This window comes from Mus pahari, chromosome 3 (genome assembly GCF_900095145.1).
Source record: "Mus pahari chromosome 3, PAHARI_EIJ_v1.1, whole genome shotgun sequence".
NCBI lineage: Eukaryota > Metazoa > Chordata > Mammalia > Rodentia > Muridae > Mus > Mus pahari.
Window position 1 is genome coordinate 58,308,281 of NC_034592.1, and position 27,184 is coordinate 58,335,464.

The window sequence follows — 27,184 nt, forward strand, 5'->3', positions numbered from 1 at the left end:
TCTAGGATTCCCCTCTGAGAGTCTGCACATCCCAGTCTGGAATCCCAGTGGGGGATCTCTGGCTTCTGAGCCCCCACACAGAGTCCAAATCAGTTGGTGGGGGGTGGAGAGTTCTAAAGAATTTTGAGGGCCCATGGTGGCTCCACACAACAGCAGCCTGGCAGTGAGATGGAATACCCTCTGAGCCCCCTGGGCTGCCTCAGAGGCCCCTAGAGAGGGTGCAGTCAACTAACCGGCCAGTTTATTGTCATCGAAGAAGACAGCTCATTGGCCAGTCCCTGTGGTGGAGGACTGCCTGTGTGCTGTAGGGTACCGAACTAACTTCTCTGGCCACGCCCACTGTATTCAGAAGCACTTCCTATTGCTCCCACCCCCCCACCTCCCCACCCCTGCAGCTGTGACAACAAAAATGGCTGCTGATGTTGCTAGCCTTCCCCTGGATTGGCTATGGCCACTACCAAGACACTGGTGGTGCACGCCTTTCATCTCAGAACTTGGGATGCAGAGGCAGGCAGATTTCTGAGTTCGAGGCCAGCCTGGTCTACAGAGTGAGTTCCAGGACAGCCAGGGCTACACAGAGAAAAACAAACAAACAAACAAAAACAAACAAACAAAAAAAAACAAAAAGAAAAGAAAAGAAAAGAAAAAGAAAAAAGAAAAAAGAAAAAAAAAAGACACTTCTCTTGAAACGCTGTGTACTTAGAAATTAGTCTTGAGAGCCACAGAGAAATGTTTAGTGTCATGTTGCCTTTGGCTCTGTCTGAGACGCTGGCTAAGTTAAGAGAGAGCTGGGATGATAGAGGTGTGGTCGAAAATCAGTGAGTGTTTGAATCTAATCCAAATAGGTCTGTCAATATGTGGTCCTGGGTAATCAGCCCTGACTGGCACCTCGGAGACCAGGCTGGCCTGGAACTCACAGAGATCCACCTGTCTCTGCCTCCTGAGTGCTTAGATTGAAGGTATCTGCTGCTATGCCCAGCTCCAAAGAGGTCTAATTTTTAAAATGGACTATATTTATTACCCAATATGTTCATATTCCACATGGCATCCTCAGGCCCCTGACACCCATGGCAGCTTTCAGCCTTGAATGCATCTTCTGAGAGATAATGTGAGGTCTCCCCATCCTTGAAAAATGGGTACTCAGGGATGTGGAAGATGTGCAAGGCACTGGCTTCCCAAAACAAAACCAGGAGCTTTACAAGTGATTAAATGGGAATACGACAGTCTGAGACACACTCTGGAAGATGGGGATAGGAAGGTCTGAGGACTGCAGAGGGCTGGTCGGTGGAGCAGTTGTAGAAGGCTGGTCGCCGGGCAGAGCAGGACCATTGGGAATCTCTAGGTCTCCATTCTGATGGTGCTTTCCCAGTCCCACTATGGGAAACACATTGCTCTGCCCCCTGACTTGGTCATGAGAAAGCTCAGCTTTGCCAGAGCGACTCTTGGCAAAATGGCAAGCACTGGATTGAAAGGGGACCCGGTCCTGATGTCCTGGCCTCTCCCAGCAGGTGCACCGATTGGTGCAGTCAGGAGAAGCCAGCATCCTGATAGAACGCTCGGGTTCTCCATTAGGCAGAGAAACCATGCAGAAGGGCTCACTTGGAAAAGCAGCTCAGAGCATAATAAGAGAAGTAACAGCAAAGCAAGCGGGGAATGTGGACCCAAGGAGCCAGGGATGCAGGCTGGGGCTTAGGGACCAGCAGGCTGTAGGACTGATACCTTCCATTCCTAATGCATGCCTTCAACTATTCAGAGGACACGAGTCCCTCCACACCTCAGCACTATTTAATGCAAGTTTTAAAAAAAAACAATTCAAAAGAAAAGAGTTAAGAAGGCCCTTTTCTCCCATGGCTTTCTCTGTAAAGGAGGAAGAAGGCCTCGTCATTCCCAAGCCTCTTTAATCCTAACGTTCTCCATTCTAAGTGTCTAATTGGGGGAATCAAAGAGCCAATAGAAACAAGATTTTGGAGGGTCTCGGGAATGCAGGCAGACCTGATTATGAATCATGCAGTCAAGAATACATTATAAAAGCAGGAAGGTCAGAAGCTGCATAGCTTCTTGGAGTTCAGCTACATTAAGACTTTTCAAAGGCAAGTTCTCTGTATTCCAGAGGTTATTCTCAAGTGCTGGGGGTGGGGGGTGGGCATGATTGTTCACCCTGGCTCAGAGGTGTTTGATTAGGAGCCAGAGGAAATGCATTTCCCTTAGAAACAGTAGCATACAATCCATATCTCGATAGAGACTCTGACAGATGTGTGTGTCGTTTCCATTTTATTAACAGAAACTGCCAAGCAAGTTTAAGAAGTTCTATGCGGAGTTTGAGAGCTTAATGGTAAGTGACAGTGGCTTCTTTTACTCTGCTCACTGTCCGCATTAATCCAATTTCTGATTAGCTCAAGTTCTCATTGCAGAAATTTTATCTGTCCTTGTATGACTTTAAGAAGTTTATGATCCCTTTTAGTGCTGCTAAAACAAGCATGTCTGACTAATGAATGACACCCTCAGGAACTAACTTAAAGAGGACTTATGTCCCACATAAGGTCAATTTGTGTAAGTTAGAAAAGCAGTGTGATGGGGTCCCTACCTAACACCGCTCAGGTGGCTATGGGTTGGAGCTATGTTTCTTGGCTTTGCCAAAATTATGTCTCCCCATTGTCTGGGCGGTGTTACCAGACAGGAAAGTGGTGACTGGGCCTTGCTGTGGAGCAAGGAATGGTTCAGAGGACAAGTTAGGACTGGCTATGCCAGAGCATGGGGTAGGGAGCCAACCTTTGGGAAGGAGGTGGGGCATCATGGAGTCAGGGATCTGTCGAGGTTTGTTTCACACAGTTTGTTTTTTGTATTCAGAGGAATGCCTCCCCTTGGCTCCTGTGGGTGCCTTCAAACCAGAACAGAAACTGGCACAGCACTGTCTCACCCGCATGGGAAGTTGTTTTAAAGCAAACCAAACCTGTTTAAATCCGCCTTTCTTCCAGAGCACCCCATCCCCAAAGACACAGCTGTGGGATGCTTTGTGTGCTAAGAGGTTAAAAAGGGGGTGTGGCATGTATCACTCATCACTTAACACTTTTGTTTTCTCCCAAGGATCCTTCCAGAAACCACAGGGCATACAGGCTGACAGCAGCCAAACTGGAGCCCCCTCTCATCCCTTTCATGCCCTTGCTTATTAAAGGTAATCTAAGGGCACACGCCGACCAGGGTGGGAAGGGGCACTTGAGGGGTGAAGATGGACAACACCTCCCCCCCCCCAGAAGGTTCTCTGTCTTTCCACCTGCCTTGGCTCCTGCTCTTGGGCCCCAGTCTCTTAAAGGGGTGGGAAGGTGGGAAGACAGCGATATGAAAAGCCCATGATTTTGAAGCTTCTGGAGTGAAAGGAGTTTACAGTAGAGATTTTACTAACCTCAGGTAAAGTGATTTGGAAAGTTAAACACCTAACATAAAAGAAACTATTATCAGCTTTTCCAACTACAGTGTTATGCAAATCTACCTGCATATGCTAATGGTGCTATTGTACTTTCTTGGTGTGACATATTTCGGTTAGTGACTAGAATGTGGCTTTTATTTCTTTACAGATATGACATTTACTCATGAGGGGAACAAGACGTTCATTGACAATCTAGTAAACTTTGAAAAAATGGTACGTGCAGTATTATAACCTTAACTACAATGTTTTTTTTTTTCTAAAATGAAATTTGCATTTGTACTAATAAGGCAAATAACTTGTGTGTATGCTGCCGAGTTACAAAGGTAGTTACACAGAATGGAGTTTTGAAACATTTGGTTCAAATTGGCTCCGTCTTTTGCTGTCAGCTCTCTTTTGTGGCGCTCAATGGTATTTGTGCTGGGGCTCACAGCAGCAGCTGGCTTTTATGCCGTGTGTTTCTGTCCCTCCGCTGCCTGTTGTTAAAATGCACGAACGTTCAAGAGTGACTTCTGTGTTTCTTGTTGTTTTGTAAGGTTTGTGCAGCTAGCTAGACTGCCCCAGGATGCCTTTGAAATGTTTATCTGCCAGGGCCGACTGGAGTGCATGTAGGTAAAGAGGCAACACTACAGCCGATCTTTATTATAGGGTATTAATCTAAGAGTGTATTACTTAGTCTCATAAAGTTCACTCAAGTTCAGAGAGGGAACTTGGAGACTCGGAGATCACCATAACGACAACAGTAACAATGACAACAATGAAACGCTGGGAACAAATGAGAAGCTGGCACTTTCATATTCCATATTTTCCAGCCCTGTCTCCTCCATCTACCCCACCCCCACCCAGAGAAGAGGGAGTCTGGCAAAGGTACTTCGAAATTTGTTTTCTTATCTCCTGTGAAGCAATAAAGCAGGCCCTGCCAAAGCCTTTCTTTAGCGACACAGTCCATGTCAATGGAATGCCACGGTGTCTCCAAATCCCTGGGCCGCGTGCATCCTGGAGACGGGGAATGGTAGAGCTTCACTTCCCAGGATGTAGACATTTGCCCAAGATTATGTCTTACAGTGCAAATGTGTCTCTGGCTTTGGAACTTAGGAGATCTTTAGGGTCAACACCTAGTTCTCTTTGTTCCTCATCTTCTGTGTGAGTCTGTTTCCTCAACAGCAGCAGCAGCAGCAACAACAACAACAAAATGGGGCTCATGCCTGCTTGATTCATCTTTAGGGAGATGGATGGTCCCAGTGCATGAGTCTTCTTGTAAGTCAGAAAGTACTAGAAAGTTCTTATCGGAGACCTGAAATTCTAATTGTTGCTTGAAATCAAGCTAGTGTATACTTGTGCAGAAGAATTTGAAACGCCCTACTGTGCATGGGCTCCAAAGAATTTGAAACACCCTACTGTGCATGGACTCAAGCTTAGGAAGCACAGCGTTGGCTGGTAGGTCCCACTGTCTTAAAGTGAGGAAACAGATATAAACACACACTCCTCAAAGACATTGCACCCATGGGTAAATGGTTTCTCCCCCATATACCAAAGGTAGGACATGAACATCTCTGCTATGGTGTCAGTTTGGTGATTTTTTTTAATGAAAAGAAATAATTTTTTGCTTACTTGTTAGCATAGAGAATTAAACATACCCAAGCATTTTCAAGGAAGGAAGGAAGGAAGGAAGGAAGGAAGGAAGGAAGGAAGGAAGGAAGGAAGGAAGGAAGGAAGGAAAGAAAGAAAGAATTCTGAATCACTTATGCAGAACATACTAAGACCTAGAGGCAACCAAGCCAATCACTGAGCTGGAAAATACTCGGACACAGATGTGTGGAACTTAGGATTCCTAGAATAATAGGATGACTTTATGACCTGAGACTGCTGATGTGAACTGTGTGGCCCAGAGCAAGCAAGAAAGGCAGTGCTCACTGTGCGGGTCATCTGATGGGGGAGGCTGAGGGTTATCTCTTGCGTTTCTAGAGCCATTTCCTCTCCGCAGCCTGCAGAGGAAGTCAAGATGACCAGGAGGAAGCTCCTCATGCCTGTACCCCAGGGTCACAGTAGTGACCTCCTTTCTGTGAGGCAGGCAGCCAGGAGGTCCTAACTGTCCTGCTCTCTGGGTGGCCGTGTTTGTTTCATAGCCACCGAATGGTTTAAGCTAGCATTGTAGCTATGACACACAAGCCCAAGTCAGTGACAGGTTGAACATCATGATGATCGTTTAGAAACACAGAGAGTTTATTTCTTTTCACTTCAAATTCTCAAGTGAGTATGGTAGCTCCACTCTGAGGAACAGCCAAGGTCCCTGGCTTCGGCTCTCTTCCGCTTTCACGTGCTCCGTGATGGTCCGCTGTCACATCCGCATCCTAGCCCTCATTTGGGGTATCAGTGCATCTCTCTAAAAAATCAAGGGTTCTGTTGCAACGCAAGAGAGGGAGGGGAAGATTTTGGGAAAGCACTCTTTGCCCTCTGTGCCAGCAGCTTTCTAAACTTTATTTTATTTCATAAATCATATTACCAGACAGGTTGATTTCAGAAATGCCCTTCTACAAGTTAGGTCTTAGTAGAAAACTAAGTAGAATTTCAAATCAAAATCGATTTGATTGGCCTTCTAAACCTGACCGATCAACATGACATTATCAGTCAACATTGATCAATCAGTGTCGGCTAGCTTTCCAGCATTTTTCTCCCACCAGCTGGCCCACCCTTCTTCTGGGCGCCACTACCTGGTCACCCTCATCTACAGTTAGCCCTAAGTGCCTCAGAGAAGGATGTGTTGTCTTCTCTAGGTTCTTGTCAGGCATCCATCCACAAAGATCAGGTGCAAGCAGAGTCGGCAGTCTCTGTGTGTGTAGACCTGCTGGGCTGTGACCCCAGTGCGAGCCCCTGGCAGGGGGAGAAGTGACCAAGGGCAGCCAGGGACACCAAGGCCTCTCTGTGGTGCTGGCCTCCACAGGCACAGCAAGCCAGAGTGCCAATGCTGTTGTTTGTTTGTTTGTGTTTTCAGTGTCTTCACCCTTGAGGTATAAAATGAGGATTAGAGAATTTACTGTTTATTGGTTTTCAGGATTTTTGAGTATGAACAAAAGAGAACTCACATTCTTATCCTTATGCAAAAAAAAAAAATATTTTCAGGCATTCTTTCTTTTGGGGGAAACATAAAGGGGTATTCAAAAATGTTTGAATAAAGCCCTTTATAGCTTTCTATGGCATGTATGAATATTTATAACACTCAGAAGGTAGACTAGCAATGGATTAGAGGATAACACGCTGGCCGCCTGCCACTATCCTGCTGCAGAAAGCATGCTGATAGGTACAGCGGCTGCTGTACCGTGGGGCTGATTCTATTTCAGACATACCCATATTTAGGTATATTTACTTAAGAATAAGATTTTGAAGTAGTCATTTTTTTTTTCTGGAATGAGAGCCCATGGAGGAAACTTCTAGACTTCTGGAAACACGAACGGAAGCTTATTAAAGAAGAGAAATGTTCTGAGTCCTTTCGGTTTGGCATTTCTAGGCATGGCCTTATAACCTGCAACCGTGTGGCTTCTAACACCAGTAATATCCTAAAAGGCTGGTGGGGAATCACTGGTTTTGTTACCTGGAGCCATGGAAAAAGAATCTTTAGGTAAAAAATCTAAGTGTTCAAATCTGCCTGGTCCCCAAGACCTTTTCAATCTGAAGCAAATCTATAGAAATACCTTGGGGATTTACACTTTAGATAGACTGCACAGACCAAGACAAACGCACATTTTCCTAAAGCGCATGCTACTACAGAGTGACCGAACAGATGAGAGTGCCCAGATGTCACTGTATGCTGCTGTAAAGGCAAGCTACAAACACATGGGATATTAAATATTAACAAAAGACAACAGAAGATATTAAAATGAAGGCCATGAGAGTAGTATGGACATGCACCAATGAAGCTGATGGTGGGGACTTCCTGCAGCTGTGTCAGCAGTAGACAAAAACCACATTATGTACAGTCACATCGTAAGATCCAGCCATGCTGCCCCAGGGACCCATCATGCTTTGTCTCAGACTTCAGCTCAGTAGATAGCCCAAGTTGGCAAAGCCATCTCTCTTTCTTTCCATCCCAGCCTTGGGTCCTTTGCCCAGGTGTTATTTCCCCAGTCTCCCTGTGCCTGGCCCCTTTTCCTGGCTCAGTCTTTTGCTTGTGCATCTTCTCTGAGTGAGTGCTGCCTCGTGGTCCAGCCTCAAGAATGGCTTTTATGGTCTGAGATGGTCATCTTTGCTTTTCCTCATTCTTCCGCCTCAGTAGAAGGTGAGGGCCGTAGACCAGGGAGGGATCTTCTCTGTGTTGGTCACTGATGTCTCACGAACATCATCCATAAATGTGTCTGGTATATTCCAAGTATGCAAGAAATAGCCATTAAATAGAAGGATAGTCCAGTGATATTCCAGTGATATTCCAGTGCTAGACTTGATGAGGAAGGGCATTTGAAAAGGATTTTGTGATATCCAGAAGCATTTTCTACTTGTTAGAAATTGAATTAATGAGGGTGTCCTGTAGCATTTTGCAAAACTGAGATTCGTCCTGGGATGATGTTTAAACTTAGCTTTCTGTTCCTGAATGGGCATTCCTCTTTCCCTTTCTTCCCCATGTGGTACTCTGCCCTTCAGGGTCCTTCCATTCGCCTTCAGTGTGCGCAGAGATGCATACTGTACTCCACGTGTGTCTGAACTGTGACGCCCCATGACCATCCTGTGTACAATAGACTGTGGATGTTGTGGATGTTAGATGGGTATCTGTCCACCGCTGGAGACAAAGCCGAGGCTTCTTCAGGAATTACAGCAGTGAAGGCTGGCTGAGTTCCAGTAAGACTCAAGCCTTACTGCACACATCCAGTGGTTGCTACCATGGCATAATCTTTGAAGAAGAAAGACTATATATTTCTGCACCTTCTTATGGGGAAAAAATGTTTCTTGTCCTGAAGATACAGCAGTCTGAATAAAATTATTACCATTGTAAATGTTTATACATGCTAGGCATCAAAGGATGGACAGAGAGCCTGCACTGGATAGACATAGAGACAGAGAGAGATTCAAAGCAGTAGAAACAGAAATGGCAGAAGAGACAAGAGAGCCTGGCAAGCAAGATCAATAGTTTAGCTGAGTGTGGGGCATGCCTGTAATCCTGGCACTGGAGGGTCACGAGGTTAAGGCCAGCCAGGACTATAGCAAGATCTTACTTGAAAATCATAATAAGAAGAATAAGAAGGCTCAAGATCTTAGAGGTCAGCAGAAGGAGAAGCAGAAACGGCTCTAACAGGCACTTGTCAGAAGAGGCATAATTCCGGGAGCTGCTCTTCACCAGGGTGCTCTTAGCTGAGGAGCCAAACAGCCTAAGCCCAGGGAAGCTGCCTGGAGGTGTCGGAGCCTACAGTGTCAGGTGACCCTGCCTGGAGGCCTGCTAGACTGAAGGTTGACCACTAGACACATAAGCCTGTACCTCCTCAGCAACAGGCTGGGAGCCTGTGCAAGGACAAGAGTCAGTGGGAGCAAACTGGGAAGACTAGAGAGCATGGAGGCCTGGCAGGTAGCGCCAGGTGCGCATGGGTGTGGACATGTGAGTGGTTGGGTAAGCCTGCTCCCAAAAGGCTAGCCCACAGGCCAGTGAACCAATAAGGCGGAGGCCTTGAACGAGGCACCTCACACCTTACTGGGTCCAAAGATAAATATCTACCTCGGAGCTTGAGGAATGTTTGTGTCGGGTTTGTGACCTCAGAGCACAGGCAGCATTGGTCTCCATAGTGTTCACTGAAGCCTCAAAAAGGAGATCCGTGTCTGAGTCGCTGCCTTCAGTTATAAAGAGAGAGAAATGGCCAGCTGTGGTTACTGAGTGTTTCAGGCACTGCTACTACTGCTGCTATATTTTCCCTTCTTCCTTCCTTCCTTCCTTCCTTCCTTCCTTCCTTCCTTCCTTCCTTCCTTCCTTCCTTCCTTCCTTCTTCCTTCCTTCCTTCTTCCTCCTTCCTTCTTGCTTCCTTCTTTCCTTCTCCCTCCTCCTTCCCTCCTCCCCCCTTCCTTCCTTTTCTTACTTTCCTTTCTTTTCCTTCTTTTGTGGTGGGTTCTTCTGTAAATGGTCATCCTGAGGAGAATCCCTCAGCCTCAGCTGGGCCTATTTCTCAACCCTGTACAAACAAGGCGCTAAGTATGCAAATTAAGCTGCAAAGGCTGGCACTTAGAACGAGTCCCACAAAAGAATCATTTCAGATATGACGGGGTTTCGGTCTATCCACACCACCAACTTGGAGCCCCTTCTGAGGGCGTGTGGTCTCCTCACACTCACCCCAAATTACCAATCACTTTGGTTATTAATAGGAGTCATAACCCTCAACTTTGCTGGCCAGGGGAGGGGTGGGGTGGAAAAGAGAGGCAAGACATTCTGCTCTGGAGTAATTAGCCCCCACCCCCGCCCCCAGCCTGGCATCATAGAGTTGCCTGGCCGGCTCCAGGCAGGCCAACCTGCTCTGGCAAGACCTCTAAGCTCCTGGTGTAATTTTTTCTGCTCCCTCCCCATTATGGCAGTTGGATAACGAAACCCGTGTGTCTTTAACTCTAGTTTTGGCCAACCTCAGCTGAGCTCAACAATGAATAATCTTGTCTGCCATTGAAGATGCCACACGGGGCAACATCTGAAGAACACAGGAGACAGAAAGGCTACCTAGCTGTATCTTAGTGGAGATACATGTAAAATACTTCACCTTGGTCCCCCAAATCACCCTGCACATTTGCAAAGCCGAGAGCTGCATATCGACAGCAGTGAACCGGGTGGAGAGTTTTTCATTCTCTGAAGCTGGACAGATGTCAGTTACATGATTTCATTCAAATTATGACTTAGATGTATAACTCAGCCAGATCAAGGAAGGGGAAGAGTGATTTCTCTGCACTCTTAAGATGTCAGGGTAGACACCGGTTGGGAGAAGCTAAAGCATCCTATAAGAGAATGCAGGGTAAAGATAAATTGTGGCTGTGTAGGATGAGTCGGAGAAGATCTAAGGTGGGATTTCTGTGTCTGAGGAACTAACCTAACATATTTGTTAATATTCCAGAGCTCAGTGGGCAAAAGGTAAAGGTAGAAATACTTTAACACCAAATAACAACAGAATTCTAGGTCAGAAATGTTTACAAATGAGAAGGTTGGCTTTAGAAAGGATCTGTCCCGGCTGCTGGGTTTGGTCAAGCACTGGGGATGTGTGGCTTACGGGCAGCCTATGGAAGATGTTACAGACCCTGGAAATGGTTGAGGGTGGAGACTTCTGAAGACTCACTAACATATTAAATAGTAAATGTGTCAATGAGAGCTAAAGAGGTTGGAGATAAAACACTGTGCTAGCCTCCCCACCCCCATTTTTTGGCCTCCTGAAAACATTCTACAAGCAGATCTTGGCCAGCATGATAGTGGGCTTCACTTATCATCACTGAGTTCACACCATTAAACATTATTGTCCGGACCTACCTCACAAAGAGAAAGGACGGACTTCCTTATAAAGCCCGCTTTTGGATGTAAGTTAAGCTGAAGTTATCTTGGCAATACAATTAAAAGGATACGTCAAAATTAAAACCATTGTTAAAATTAATCAAAGATTTAGAAAGGTAAAATGAACTTCGGGGCTAGAAATTACGGATTTGAACAATTGCTCTCACATTTTAAACTACATAATGAGCTAAAAAATTATGAAGCCTTAGAGGATAGCTATAAAGAGTAGTCTAAAACTAAAGTCAGAATGAAATGTTTTATCTTTCAAAACTAAAAAGCAGAACAATTACTCTCTACAAAATGGTATAGGAAGAGGTTTCTGACCTGTGCTAATTGTTTTATTATTCTTCAGAGGGGCATACTGGCAGCGTTCCGTGGGGTTTCCAGTAATTATACTCCATTCAATATCTGAAGAATTACAATAATTCTACACGGAATATACTTGTGCCCTTCCGATGCAAAGCCTTTAAAGGAGGGGAAAACCAGCATAAAGTAAATTAGCAGAGAGATTATCATAGTTACTGTTTATTCCGGGGCTCCATATATCAGAGGCTAATTATACATTGTGTACTGCGTTTCCTTGGAGGTGTTTGTCATTTCTTTCTCATGCTGATAACAGTCCTGCTGGTTTGGGGGGACCCTTTATTGAAAGTGAAGTTTGAGCAACTTTTCTGATTGCCTCTTTGTGTGGGGGGAAGCATCTCATGCAGACATGCGCCACCTTCATTTGTCAGAACCTTCCGAGCAGAAGTCATCGGGTCACATTGTGACGTCTTATACTTATGTGCGTAAGGGCCCTGATGCTCATGCACATTCATGTGTGAGGCCCCAACTCTTCTGTCATTTTGTTTTCACATGGTAAGCTACTCTCCAAGTCATTTTCTTAGACTTTGGTAAACCAAGGGCCTATGAGAAAGAAAAGCAGAGAGAAATCAGAGAGTATGTTTCCTGGGTAGAGCCTTTTCGATCTTTTTCTGCAGATTGGACTCTTCATCAATTCCTTTCAGAAGCTGAAAAACAAAGTCCAGAGAAATATGTAGGGTTGTAGGGTCCTCAAAGCCAAGCTACTGCTGAAGTACCATGAGCAAAACCCAGGAAATCCTGGCGAAAGAACAGTGCTTAGGCCTTTCCTGGGAGTCGGAGGTCTTGGTTCCCAGACTTCTCGGTGCCGTATCCTTTCCCTGCCCCTTCAGTACTGGAGACTGAACTGAGGGCCTCTTGGATGTTCAGAAAGTGCTTTCTCACTAAGCCACACTCCCCAGCCCTTCCCTGCTTCTTCTGTGTCAGTATTCAACACACACATGCACAGTACACACACACATGTACATACTCACAGGCACACACACACACACACACACACAGGCACACACACAGGCACACACATATGCATACACACATACATTCCTTTAAATTTTTATTGTGACCAATACTTAAGAAATTAAGATTGCTTAGTGACAAAATTAACATAGGCCAACTGAGTTACGGTCTGTCTCAAGACTATTCGAAATGCAAGTGGCATGGAAAATAACCACAAGGTAACATGAAAGTGGAAACCAAGGCACACATAAAGTGTGGCTTAATTTTTATAAATGTATCTGCATGTTTATTTTTAAGCTATCAGAAGGCTAGCCCAACCATGATGGCACACGCCTTTAATCCCAGCACTCAGGAGGCAGAGGCAGACAGATCTCTAAACTCAAGGCCAGCTTGGTCTATAGAGGTGACTTCCAGAACAGCCAAGGCCACACAGCAAAACCTTGTCTTGAAAATCAAAGCCAAACGATATATATACAGTTAATTACTTTATTTTGTATTGTTATCTGATATATGCATATGTATGTAGATTTGTTTGTATGTATATGTGTATGTGTATATATGTGTGTGTGAATATATGTGTGTGTATATATATATATATGTATATGTGTATGTGTATGTATATGTATATGTATATATTCAGAAGGCAATGTACCAAAATAGTAATGAGTTTACCCCTTGAGTTACTTCCTACACAATTTTTACTTTGTTCTTACCATTTTGATTTCCTACAGGTTACTATGTCAGTGTTATAAATTAGGAGGTAAAAGGAAAGTGAAATTTGGGTTGAAACTGATAGTTTTGCTCACACTAAAAATGGTCAGGGAAGCATAGTGGGGCAGCAACAGTTCAAGGAGAACATTCTGACTTCCCATTCAGTCAGTAAACTCTACCACCGCACTGCTGAGTCCTGCTAACCAGGAGAAACTTGAAAGCTAACCCTCCTTCAGATCCAAGACAGTTCCAAAGGACTGTGGAAACAGTTTACCAGTGTCTGAGCACAGTGTCAGAGTTGCATTTTCACAATCCAAGGAACAAGCACACAATAAGACAAAGACCTGTGTCAGGAAGTCATGAATATTCGTTACCTGCAAATGCTTTGTACTAGGATGCCTTGTAATGCCATTGTGCAAGTTCCACATCAGCCAGCTGCCTTCAGCACTCCAGAACATGCTGTTTCCTGTGATAGCAAGTCTTGCTGGAATAAATGATGCTTCCCCCCTTAGGGGGATTATACACTATAAACTGACTGACTTGCTTTTCCCTTTTCATTTTAATTCCTTACAGCGCATGATTGCGAACACGGCCAGAACAGTACGGTACTACAGGAGCCAGCCCTTCAGTAAGTTCTGGGTTACTGCATGCCTTCATGGACATGGTGGTGATTAAGTCCTTTTTAATGAGACTTTCAAGACACTCTTGGAGTCTGGAGGGCATTTGACACAGCATGAACCGTGAAACCCATGTGTGCCTTGGGTTTAAGGACTTTGTTTTGCTGTTGTAAGGCTAAACTATATTTGCATTGGAACCCTAGAAAATAGGGTCAGAATATTATTTTAATAAGTGAATTGAAGGAAATTCATTTGCTCACCTCAGTGTAGCTAGAACAGGTAGGTTGCAAAGGCCCACATAAGCCTGCCTCCAAGCTCTTCTCGAGTGTGACTCATGCTTGATGCTGAGAAGCCCAGCAGCCCTCGGTGAGTCAGTACTGCCGTTTATAAACCGGGAAAGGTAATAGTTACTGTCCTCTGAATCTGCATGAATGTTTACCGCACATTTGCAAAAAGTCCTATGGCTGGATTTTACATAAGATTGCCAGTGTTCCCAGGTGCTCTTTTGAATGTTGGGTGTACGTCCTAAACACCCGTGCTATGTTTTCACATGTATGAAATATTACTATTGATGAATGGCCATTTTGACCTGTTGGGAGTTAGGTTTCCTCATAACACCAATGGGGCAAGTTAGATCAGTGCTGCCGTCTCCCCAGGCCTAGAACTTGGGATGAGAACCAGAGCTTTGGGAGCTGGTGATCTGCTCAGCAGGGAGGAGCATTGACTGCTCTTCTGAAAGTCTTGAGTTCAAATTCCAGCAACCACATGGTGGCTCACAACCATCTGTAATGAGATCTGATGCCCTCTTCCGGTGTGTCTGAAGACAGCTACAGTGTACTTACATATAATAATAAATAAATCAAGAAAAGAAAAGAAAAGAAAAGAAAAGAAAAGAAAAGAAAAGAAAAGAAAAGAAAAGAAAGAAGAGAAGACTCAAAACTCTGCACCTCCAGCCTGGTTTGGAAGAGAGCAGGTGAACCCTTGGAAGTTTTGTGCTAATGTCATTATGTGAGTCATTTTGGAGAACTGACATAGGCAAGAAGACACAGATATGACAGCAGCCTACCTGAATCTCCTCTCCAGCAGAGACTGACAGGTTCTCGTGTTAATAATCACAGTGGTATGCTCTGTGTAGTGTAGCTCTGGCCCAAAGCCAGAGCTTGCTAACAGAATGCCAGAACTACTCCCTCCTCCTTGTCCTCCTCCTCCTCCTCCTCCTCCTCCTCCTCTTCTTTTGAATGTTCAAGAGAAAAAAACAATCAGAGAAAGTAGTCTTGGCTTAGGGAGTGAGAAGAGCTCTAAAAGTTAGTTCAAACAACCGTGCCCTTGTGCTTCAAAAAATGAGAATGGTCTTGCACATCGCCAAACCTTTCTACATGGATTCTGCCTGAATTCAAGTGTCTCATATCTTTTCTGATAGTAATGTGCTATGTGTGTAAAAGACATAGCCATAAATTAGCTGAAAATGAGGAGAGAAAGTACCAGTTACAACAAGCTCTGTAAACCAGAATCCACGGCCCTTCCGGGGAATTGGAGACTTTCTCGAAATTCCATGCAAACAATCCTGTGTGCTGAATGAGAACTCAGAGCCTCAAGAAGGGTTCTCAGAGGGGTTCCAGAGACAAATAGGAACAGTAATAGGCTCAGCTTTGTTCCACAGCCTCTTCGGCAGTAAATTCTACATTCTTCCACATCTTTGAGAGAAGTGAGGAGATTGTAAAAAAAAAAAATTTTTTTTCCACTGCATTTGTTGAACTTATCAGCAAGTGCTCATAAACAGCAGCTGCCAGGCTCTGAAGTCAACAATCTATAGATAAAACTATAGGAATAGATTCATAAACATCGTGGGGCTATGTACAATGTAATTATAGTATATTGTACATGCAGAGTACGCTGCCAGTGGGAAGCAGAGGAAATTAAGCACAATGTGTTCTGTGGTTCACTGTGGTATTATTTATATGTGATAATTATACTGATGAGTTTCTTCTTACAGCGAGCAGGGGCCTTTGTAGCTTGTCTTTGCTTTCTGCGCTCAGACCTGCCTCACCCCACCCCCCACCCCCAACCCTTTACGCAGATGGCGGTCTAATTGTCCTGTGGAGTAGTGGGTGGAGCTAACAGGAGCAACCGGACTTCAGAAAGCAGCATAGGGGTGGGAGGGAAGAACTTTGGTCCAGAGTCCAGATTCCAGCTTGGCCACTCCGTGTACTGCTAGAGAAGAGGGTGAGCCCCAGGAGAGGGACCCACGGACTGCAGCCGAGGTCTGGGTTGTGTATAAACATTTCCTTCTCTGTATGGAAAGTCTTGATTTAAAATGTGGAGAAATTCACAGGGGAGACATCTAGATTCCCTGTTTAAAAAGCAAAGGAAAGAAAAAGGAAGGACAAACAGAAGCAAAGGGAAGGTCCCGCTGGCCACTCTGGGCAGATCCCTACACGGTGATGGTCTGGAGCTTGTAGCCACTTCCCAAGGTAGTTTGCTTCCAGTTTCCCGCTCTGCTATTGAAGCTGGCCTTCCTCCTTCTTAGATATATGGTGTGTAGGAACTATGCACATTAGATTTCCTTGCAGTCCTGGTTTGGATAAATCCACTTACCTCTTTGATAACCCAGATACTCACATCGATAGATAAAATAAAACAGTCAGTGAACTTTCAGAGCAAGTCATGTCAGAGAAGAAAAGTTTGCTAGAAGTCACCAATTAGCCAGAAGGTATCCTTACCCAGTTCAAGCTGTGCCTAGGGGCATACAGCTGGAGTGGTGCTGTATACGGATGCAGGCAACGGGGGCCTAGGAGGCCCAGTGCCCACTGGCTGGCTTCAGATCAGTCATGATGTTAAGTGCTTTTCTGAGTTGCTAATGAAACTCCATCTTTGACATTAGTCCTCATCTGGATCAAAGGAGGTGGAGTCAGAGTGTGAGACACACAGAGGTGAGCCGGGAAGGAAAAACAATTTTCATCTGTCACCAGGGCCATCAGACAGATGCTTTCCTTTTTATTTGGTGCCTGTGTGTGTGTGTGTGTGTGTGTGTGTGTGTGTGTGCAATGCAAAGGAAAATGATCAAAAGAGATGATTCCAGCGGGGGAAAAAAAGAAAATTGGAGAGTAGAAGTAAGTAGATGGACTAACCAAGTAAAAATATTCCAGTGAATGGTGTGTGGAAAGGTCTTGACAGAACCCGGGGGATGTATTATGATAAATGTAATAAGTCGTTGGGGGGAATAAAGCCACATCTCACATGCAGATATTACCCAATGCCAACTTGCCTGTTATTATTCTTTTAACAGATCCGGATGCCGCTCAAGCTAATAAGAACCATCAGGATGTCCGGAGTTATGTACGGCAATTAAATGTGATTGACAACCAGAGAACTTTATCACAGATGTCACACCGATTAGAGCCTCGCAGGCCATAGACATCTGAAGTGCCCAGAGTGATGTTTTGTCTCCAGTCCACAATCTTTCAAAAGATGCTGTGTGTATGCTACTACTGACTGTGTTGCTACTAGAGAATTCTCCAGAATGAACAAGAGACACATCCTGAGAGCCCCCTTGGGGCTACATCCTGCTTTCTGACCACACAGGAGAATCGATCTGACTTGTCTAACGCTGACATGCTGTAGCTTAGGAATCATCAGTTATAGTCACCCTCCTTCATTGTTGGCACGCCAGCACCAGGCTCACGTGAAGAAAAATAACCTTGGTGGGAGCTACATCAAGGCCCTGACATCCCTTCCCAGGCTGTTTGCAGCATGAGACTGTGCCGTAGATAGGTGTGACTCGGATGTGCCAGCGATGATATAATTGAATAAATTGTTTACTTAGCACCTTATTTGGGGTCTGGGGAGGGTGTTGAGGATACCGTAAAAGTCCAAATTATACGTCGTGTTCCTCCATGTTCATAATATAACCTCTGAAGGAATGAATCTCATCACAACACTATGAAACATTATGACTGTCTGGTCGTAATTTCAGAATGATCTATAGAATAATATGTTTACATTGTAACTTTTAAAAACTTACAAATCAGGATTACATACATAAGAATGCCACTAAGAAACACCAAGGTTCTTAATATTGCCAGCGTTAAGATAGAAAATAACATTTCAGAAGAGCACAATATGCACAAAACATTTTTTCAAAAATCGAGGTATTTTCCTGGGCATTAAAAACCTTTCCACTACAAATTTATTGTTACTGATGAAAAAAAAGCATATTTTCTGGACTTAAATGTTATTACAAAAATCTTAATTTTCAGCAATTGTTTTGCACTTTCAGATAGATTGTAAATAGGTTATGCAGTCAATGATATAGAGTTATTTATTTGCTGCATAATAGACATTGTGCCAAATAATTCCCTTTTATTTATTTTATTCAGTATGAAATTTTGGAGTACATTTTTTTCTGTTTTCTTAATTAGACCACATTTAATGTATAGGAATTGTATGTACATATCTCTTCTGTAAATAACAGCCAGTATCTTCATTAAATATACTTAACAAGAAATATTTTTATTGTCAGTGTCTTTGATACAGGAAGTGTTACCTTTCAATATTGTGGGTACTGGAATTTTTTTCATTTATTTATTGTGTGGTGTGTATAAAACCATTATCACTGACATCAGATTGTGGCTGTGTGGAGGGCTGGCCATTAGTATTCATCTCTCGCTCTTCTTCCAACCCCAGGCAACCCTAATCTACTTTTTGTTACCAGGAGCTTGCTCTGAACCTCCTACAATTGGAATCATGTGATACAAGCCTTTGGTGTCTGGCTCCTTTCATTTAACCCAGTGTCTTTGTGATTCTTCCATGTTATGTCTTGTATCATAGTCCATTTTGCTATGTGGCTGACCCCTGTGTGTTAGATAGTGTATTGGCTGGTTTTGTGTGTCAACTTGACACAAGCTGGAGTTATCACAGAGAAAGGAGCTTCAGTTAAGGAAATGCCTCCATGAAATCCAGCTGTAAGGCATTTTCTCAATTAGTGATCAAGGGGGAAGGGCCCCTTGTGGTTGGTGCCATCCCTGGGCTGGTAGTCTTGGGTGGAGTTGAGGCTTGGCACCATGAAGAAAGCCTATGAGAGGCTATTGGTGAAGCCTAGTTGCAGTGTTTTGGAGATGCCAGTACCATGATATAACCACCAAGAACAGCAGCAGCTGTGGAACACAGGCAGCTGGAGCCTAGAAGACAAGGTGTGTGCTACAAAGGGCAGGGCCAGAGAAGTGACCCAAGCCCTTAGAGGAGCCCAGAAGATCGTGAGTGGATCCCAGACATTGTACAGTTAAAGCTTGATTTTGCTTTTGATTGTGACTATCTGTACCCTGATATTTTCCTTCCTGAAGGGAGAAAGTATTTTAGTGGAGCCGACAGTTAAGAGACTTTGAACTGTAGAAAGACTTTGAATTTTAAAATAGGTTGGATATTTTAAAGAGATTGAAAGTTTAATATTTGAGAATCTGCAAAGACTGTGGGACCTTTAAAGTTATTTAGAACTTGGGGATAAATAAGAAAGTAAGGGATGAGGTTTAATAGTGATGTGTTTGTATGTCAAGTTGACAAGGGGTCAGTTGTACTGACTGATTTTTGTGTGTCAACTTGACACAAGCTGGCAGTTGAAATGCCTCCATGAGATCCAGCTGGAAGGCATTTTCTCAAGTATCAAGAGTGGGGGGGTCCCATTGTGGGTGGTGGCATCTCTGGGCTGGTAGTCTTGGGATCTATAAGAAGGCAAGCTGAGCAAGCCAGGGGAAGCAAGCCAGTAAGGAATATCCCTCCATGGCCTCTGCATCAGCTCCTGCTTCCTGACCTGCTTTAGTTCCAGTCCTGAATTCCTTTGGTGATGAACAGCAATGTTGAAGTGTAAACTGAATAAATCCTTTCCTCCCCAACCTGCTTCTAGGTCATGATGTCTGGGCAGGAATAGAAACCCTGACTAAGACAGATGGGTGGGCCAAGTTCTCTTCACCCCTTTCACCACCTTTTAGCCAGAAATGCTGCTGCTCTGAAGAGTCACTGGATGTGGAACTGCGTGCATGGGGCACCATACTACTGAGCGTGAAGCTTTAAGGAGACACCTACAATTCTTTACCCTATTGGCCTATTTGTTTAGTAAGTCCATTTTTTTTCCATAGTGGGAGTGTGTTCCAGACTGTACCAGTCTTACACATTATTTGTCCATCAGCAGAAATACAACCATGAAGACAAAAAAACAAAGACACTATCTTCAAATATGTTTGGAGGCCACTGCATAGCAGAACTGGTTCTCATTAATATATTAATGGCTCTGAGAAGTCCAATTAAATTTTGTTTAACATCCCACAATTAAAACCTACCTTGCCAAATGCTAAACCAGGTAAATGGCTTTCAGTGTTTCTTTATATAATATTTCAGTGCCCTAAAGAATAGTTATTTCATGCAGTATTGACATCTTCCCATAAGTACACACGTACAATACCTTGGATTTTACTACAAAATGATGTTTTTAAATCACAAAGTAAATTTCCCTATAACGTGATTGTTCAATGTTTCACTATATCATAGGCCTCAATTAGCTGCAAAGGTTTTACTGTTATGGATTTGTAGATTATTTATAAAGATCATTAATAGGGTGACTTGCATCTTCCTTGCTTTGATCTCATTATTCTTTATTCCTACAGTCCGTATAAGCTGCTATCCTGTGCTCACCGGCGCCATTCCCCAATTCCACGGCGACTGACACACTCTAACCTCATTTTAATTTACTTTCAACATTATTAAAAATTAATACATATTCTCCCATGTGTATTACCCTGGTCTCCCAAATGAGAATAACAATTAACACATAAAATAAAGATAAGAGGTTTTAATTACAACTGGCTTTTATAGAAATACATTAAATTCCTTTATTCAGGGTAGAAAGGATGAGGTCAAAAATTAGTACTCTGAAAAGTATACTGTAGTAGCCAGGCAGCCTTTCCTGATTCAAGAGAAGCAGTTAATATTTTAAAACTTGCAAACAAGCCAAAAGAAAATGAGATGCCCATGGGGTCAAAAGGAGGATAATGAGGTTTGCTGAAAGATGTGGGGGGAAAAGAAAGAAAATGTTTTTCCCGAAAACTCCAGTAGAAAATTATACATTTAAGTGTTTAACATAACTGCTCAGCAAGGTCACTGGGATAGTGTCCAGTCGCTAGGCTTACCCAGCAGCGTTTGAACGCCATGCAGGTTAAATACATTTCCCTCCTGAATTCAATGGCATTTCCTCTCAAGCTATGAATGCTGATCAATGACTACCGGTGTGAGAAAATTAAAAGAAGTGTCACTCTGGTTTCAAATTGTGCTTTCTGATAATAATAAAAATTCAGCAGAGAGGAAGCAGGGTGGTAAAATGAGCCCCAGCCTTGAATAGCTTTTCCTTTGTTGTAGATCTAAAATGCATTCCACGTCTTGCTTCTGAGTAATTTGAATCTGTCCTACATAGCACAGTGTAGTGTTGCATGAGCGGGCCCCAGCAGCCTTTACTTACAAATTGGAGAAAACCTTTAACCCAACTATCACTGGTCATTATTTCTATTTGCTCACTGGTTCCACTGATTCATTAGCAGGTAATGATAAGCAGGTGCTATAGTTTGGATCTTGAACATCCCTGAAGTGCTTTTATGTTGAAGGCTTGTCCCCAGATCATGGTGATATTGGGAGATAGTGGAACCTTTAATAGGTGGAACCTATGGAAGGAATTGAAGTCATAGAGAAGCCTTTAATGAGTGGGGCCTGTGGAAGGAAGTGAGGTCACGGGGAGCAAGGGTTGCTAGGTTCAAGCCTCTCTTCTTTCTCTTTGCTTCCTGGCAATCCTGACGAAAGGAGCTTCCTCTATCATGTGCCCCAACAGGATGTAGGGCAATGTGGTCAAAGGACTTTGGATTGGAACCACTGACCATGAGTCAAAATATAATTTTCTTCCTCAAATCTCAAGTATTTTTTGAGGTCTCTACAGAACTCAGGATTCAATGCTGCAACAAGCCACGGGGAGTTCCTCTTCTCATAGAGCTTACCATAGCATGGGGCGAAACAGAAGAAGCCACTTGCATAATCAGATAGACACGTATAAAAACCCATTCAAGGGAAGTTATGATGTTAGCATGCAAAGTGAGGATTTAAATTCCTGGGGTGAGGAAAAGGTGGCCAGTGGAACTGACAGTTGACCTGAGCTGTGAAGGAGAGGAGGGACAGAATTTGTTATTTGACAGAAATGATGTTGGTGGTAAGGGCTAGGAATCTCAGGTGCCTACAGGGATCATGGATGAGGACACTCCATGATATACTGGTGAGCTAAGGAAGACTGAAGAGCATGCTGGCCCTCCACACCTTCGTTTCTTACTCAAGTAGTGTGCAGACACGGAAGACTAGAGTTGAGCTTGGGATGGTGAGGTCTTAGAGGGTAGATCCCTTGTTCTGGTCTGTCACAGCACCCTGATCTATGGAGAGCACTATCCACTGTATAGTTAAATTATTGTGCAGGTTGGGAGAAAGGTCAGAGGGAGCTGGAAAAAAAAACAAAACAGACAAACAAACACCCAAGCCTACAGTCACACACCCTCCCCTCACCTAAATCTTTTGTAGGACATATTTCAACTTCATTGTGATAAAATACAAGAAACTAAAACTTAACCCTTTAAAACTCTTTTGTAAGTAAGCAACTCAATGCCACTCTGCCATATGGATCTGTGCCCATACAACTCAAGCCCTCTTGAGTTGCAACTGCCATGGCTGCACCAGAGTAACACTGGTCAGTTTTCTACTTAGTTTGCCAGCAGACAGAAATAGCCAGAGTAATTGGAGTGGTATATGGGACTTTACAACCAGACCCTGGAGCCAGGGATGTATTTGACTCTGAGACGAGCTTAAGAAAATCAGGCATCCTACATTCTGGCTCGGGCTCAGTCATTTTTGACCTGAGCATTGCATAAAGCACTTCCCTAAGCTAAAGGGTTCTTTATCACCTTGCTGCTGCCTCTGACCAGGCTTTTCAAGGTAAGTCCTCCCAATAAATTGCATTCTGTGTAACCCTAGATCTCTTTCCCCCCCCCCTTTGGTTCTGTGATAACTCTGAGCTGGTTCTCATACACTAAAGCCAAGTTATTCTGGATCAAATACATTTATATCGTTGGACAGCTGTCATGATCCTCTGTCCAACACCCTTTCAGCACCCAGACTAGAGCCCTACACCCCTCAGGCTGTAAGCCCCACTTCTCTACAGCTGTACTAACTACCTGGTGCTTTGGCCAAATGAGTCTCTGCATTAACCATTATGTTTTTTATATTTATTACATATGGAAGTACATAAATTAAATGTGTATGTACAGGCACACATGGGCCTTTGAGTATTTGTGTATGCGTGCCACAGCACATGCGTGGAGATCAGAAAGCGTCAAGTATCAGCCCCCATCTCTCAGCCTTTTAGAGACAGTGTCTCTTATTGGCTGGCCCACGGGCCTCCTAGGATCTCATGTCTCCCCTCCTATCCTGCCAGAGAAACACATGGATTGCAGGTGTGTGCTGCTACATGCAGCTCTGGTGATCCCGGCTCACTGAGTTTTGAAGGGCTGCCACACTTTCCCCCACAGTAGCTGCACCATCTTATTGGCATGACCCACAATTACCTGTGTCATCTCCTTTAGGATAAAGCTGCCAATGTGTCCTATGGGGAGGTGATGTCTAGGGGACTGGGGACTCAGTATTTGGGTATAGTAGTTTAGGAATGGCTTGGGTGTGTCCCCTGAGGAGTCACATAGTGGAAGCTTGGTTAACAATGTTTCATTGTTGGGAAATGATAGGAAAACTGTTGTACGATAACTGGATCATGGGATCATATAGTTCTTATGGGACCCTGCTTCATTCCTGTGATCTCAAGAGAGAGCCTGGGCTCCCTTTCTATTGACTTTCTTCCTCACCATGGGCTTTCCCCCTCTCACACTTGCTCTTAGCATGACACCATTCACCGTGAGGGTCTCACCAGAAGATGAGTAAATGAGGTTCTGATCTTGGACTTTTAGCCTCCAGACCTGTAAACTAAATGAACTTCCTTTCTTCATATACCACCCAGCCTCAATAATCCTCTAGAATATCAACAGAGAGTGGATTAGGATAGCAGGTTTCCAAGCTTTGATACATGACTGCCTACATGGTGACCATAGCCCTAAGACCTTGATTCATCTATGTTATCCTGTTGCACAGTGTATTAGTCTGGCACCAGAAGAGAAGGAAGAAATGAATGATCGATGATACTAAACCTGACAGGATAAAGATGTGCAGATGTGAGAGCGCCTGCCTTGCTTAGGCTTCTAGTGCATGTGTTTACCAAGCAATTAGGGAAGATCAGGGACATGATGTCCCTGGAAGCCAGAACCTTACTCTTTCTGGCAATTTACATCTGTTGAAGCTTTGCCATGAAGCCTGAGGCACTGCAAGCTCACAGGCTCTGACATTCCTCTCCAGCCCTGGAAAAGAGAGGTTGGGTACCATTGGAAAGCTGCCTGGTGCCACCCGAGTCCTAGCTCTCTGGGATCTCTCTTCCTAACCAAGGAAGAACCAGGAATAGGGGAGGTCCAACACAAGAAAATACGGAGAGCACAGAATTCTCTGGGTCAGGTTTCTGCGGCATCTGTGTCTAAAGGGTGACTAGACGGTGCTCAGCATCCCTTCTTCTGTTGCCTTAGCTGGAGGCAGCCTTCACCCCCAGAGTGATAACACTTGGGACTTGGTAGAAATGCACCATAACTGATGGTTCCTGGAGAGGGCTGTGATGTTTTAGGGCAGGTGGACATGGGTCGATAGATCTGTCTTCGCATCAGGGAGACATTCTCCAGGTAAGAAAGCACAACACCTTGGCCTGGAACTGGAGATGGATTCAGTAGTTCCTAAGATGCCAGAACTTTAAAAGAAAGATGTGGATCGGTGGAAAGACAAACTTTACCCATGAGCCCTTAAGGTGTTCTGTGTACTAGTCAGCGTTCTCCTGAGAAACAGAACTATGGAACAAGCCAGTTCTTTATGATATGTTTTCTTCAAAGGAGAGGCATTAATGAAATTAGCTCATATAATCGCAGAGTCTGACAACACAGTCTGCAGCGTGAGATGGTAGGCTCGGGACTCAGGGGGCCCAGTGCGGGTCGGCGCTGTTCCAGGCTGCAGCCCTGTAGGCAAAGAGCCAGGCTAGAACCAGCACTTGAGGATGAAAGCTCCTACTCTTGCAGTCTAACCACTAAGCTCAGGCTTAATGTGCCAATTAAAGAAGCCTGTAATGTTGAAAGCACAGAGAGGAGATTTGCTGTAGGCACATCACCAAGAACAGCTAAAGGTGTCCAGTGACTCCAAGTCTGTCTTCTGGGCAGTAAGAGGACTTTTAGGTTTAAATAAAGGATGGGCATAGGCTAGGAGCAGGAGGTGTATAAATAAAACTGTCCTGGTCAAGGTGTGGGCCTGTCAATCATAGTCATAGTATGGGTTCTGCCAAGTGGTCTGATATGAAGTTATTATCATTACTGATGTCCTAGGAGGGGGCAATCTAGTTCTGACAAGATGATCTATTCCAGGGAGGGGCATCACTATCATAGATAATTGTCCTAATCTGGGCTGGTGTGAAGGGTTCTGCCCTGGGAGGCTTCATTTTTCCAGGAATCCAAGGTGACTTGCGGGTTGAGGGCAATAACTTATCTCTGTGCCTTCATCCTTGGAGAACGTTGAGTTTAGGGTAACTGGAAGATATTCCGTGAGTGATTGGTAGGCCTATGCAGAGTGTAACCCCAACTAAGGACAGAAGGCCAAGTATGCTGGCTAGTTTCTCCTCCTTCCTCCTCCTTCCTTCCTTCCTTCCTTCCTTCCTTCCTTCCTTCCTTCCTCCTTTCTTTTTTCCTTCCTTCCTTCCTTCTTTCCTTCTTTCTTTTTCCTTTCTTTCCTTCTTTCCTCCTTTTTTTCCTTCCTTCCTTCCTTCTTTCCTTCTTTCTTTTTTTCTTTCCTTCCTTCCTTTCTTTCTCTCTTTCTTTCTTCCTTTTTGTTTTCTCTCTCTTTCCAAGCTTAATGCACACTAGAGTCATCTGAGACTAGGCAACCTTAATTGAGGGATTGACTTTATCATATTGGCTGTAGGCAAGTCTGTGAGACATGGTCTTGACTGATGTGGAAGGTCCCTGGGCAACCCTGGGAAGGTGGTCCTGGTTGTATGAGAAAGCAAGCTGGGTAGCCATGAGAACAAACAAGCAAGCAGCCTCTCTGTACTGTCTCTGTTCTTGCCTCCAGGTTTCTGCCTTGAGCTCCTGTCCTGACTTTCCTTAGTGATAGTTTCTGACCTGGGTCTGTAAGCTGAATAAATAATCCTTTCTTCTCCAAGCTGATTTTAGTCATGGTAACTAACACACACGCACACACACACATACACATACACACACACACACACACACACACACACACGCACGCACACCTATAGAAAGCAAATCAGGACACACAGATGCCAGGTTTTCCTTGTACTTAGTGATCTGTGGGTCCAAGGAAGGAATTGATGCTTTGTGAACAAATGCCACTTCTAAGGGTCCATTATAAGAAGACCCAATGATACTGATGAAGTCCAGAAGCAGTCTGCTGGGGGAAGCTGGTCGTCTTCTTTCATTTAAGTGCCTTCCACTGATTAGATGAGATCCAGCTACATCCGAGTGCCTCTGTCCTAAAATCAGTCTGCTTTACATAGAATACCCCAATTTAAAGATCAGTCTTATTCCCCAAATATCCATTGAGTTGGCACATAAATCAAACATCATGGAGTATGTCAAACCACTTCAAACATTGACTTCTAAAAACAGCCATGGATAATGGGTCACATGGACAGTTCTGCTAGGCCTCATCTCTGTCCACGTGATGATCTCTTCCACTCCTGTGGGCCTTGTTGGCTGAGAAAGTCTTGTAGGAATCAAGGAGTTAACCAAAGGCTCAAAGGGGCCAAGCACAGAATGAATGACCAACACTATACAGCACCAAACTAGCCAAAGGGGATTGGAAGGCCATCTGACAGTCAAAGGGTGGAAAAATACTTTGCCCTGCCTCATTCCCCTGCAGAGCTTCAAAGACATACTGCGCAAACGGTGGAAGCAGGGAAGAGAGAGTCACTGTGACCCTGGAAGCCATCTGCGAGAGCGAGGGCAACACATGGGAAAAGAGGCTGGGGAGTCTGCCACTCTGGTTTGCTGGGAGTTTTTCAGACCTGGTGAAGCCACTTGTTTAAAGTATTTGTCTTGGTGACTTTAGCAGGCCTGGGAGAAGCATCTTAGGACAAAAGAAAGAAGTCAAGCTTGAGCGTTGCTAGATCTGGGTTTGACTTAGGAATACTCATATTTACATGGTTTGGGAAGCTCTTTCTAGCTACTACCATCTCACTGGAGTACTCATCAACCAGACTTCCCAACCAGACTTCCCTGTGTGGTAGTCTCTACCACAGGCTTTGGAGGACAGACCTGGGCTGCAAACTTTGACTCATATGTTCCAAAAAGATGGGGAGGAGAGAGAGAGAGAGAGAGAGAGAGAGAGAGAGAGAGATGAGAGCTTTGAGTCATTGAAAATGACTTGGAGCCGGGCGTGGTGGCGCATGCCTTTAATCCCAGCACT

General features: G+C 44.3%; 1 protein-coding gene across 2 annotated transcripts in view; it reads left to right on the forward strand.

Moving 5' to 3' along the window:
- Rapgef4 (Rap guanine nucleotide exchange factor 4) overlaps positions 1–18,064 on the forward strand; it is a 290,360-nt gene extending 272,296 nt beyond the window's left edge. For both annotated transcript variants that reach the window (XM_021194039.1, XM_021194040.1), the window contains 5 exons: positions 2,282–2,332; positions 3,085–3,172; positions 3,573–3,637; positions 13,515–13,569; positions 16,845–18,064. In XM_021194039.1, the coding sequence (XP_021049698.1) occupies positions 2,282–2,332; positions 3,085–3,172; positions 3,573–3,637; positions 13,515–13,569; positions 16,845–16,972 (387 nt within the window). In that variant the 3' untranslated portion in view covers positions 16,973–18,064. The remainder of the gene's footprint in view (positions 1–2,281; positions 2,333–3,084; positions 3,173–3,572; positions 3,638–13,514; positions 13,570–16,844) is intronic.
- Positions 18,065–27,184: the final 9,120 nt, after the last annotated feature.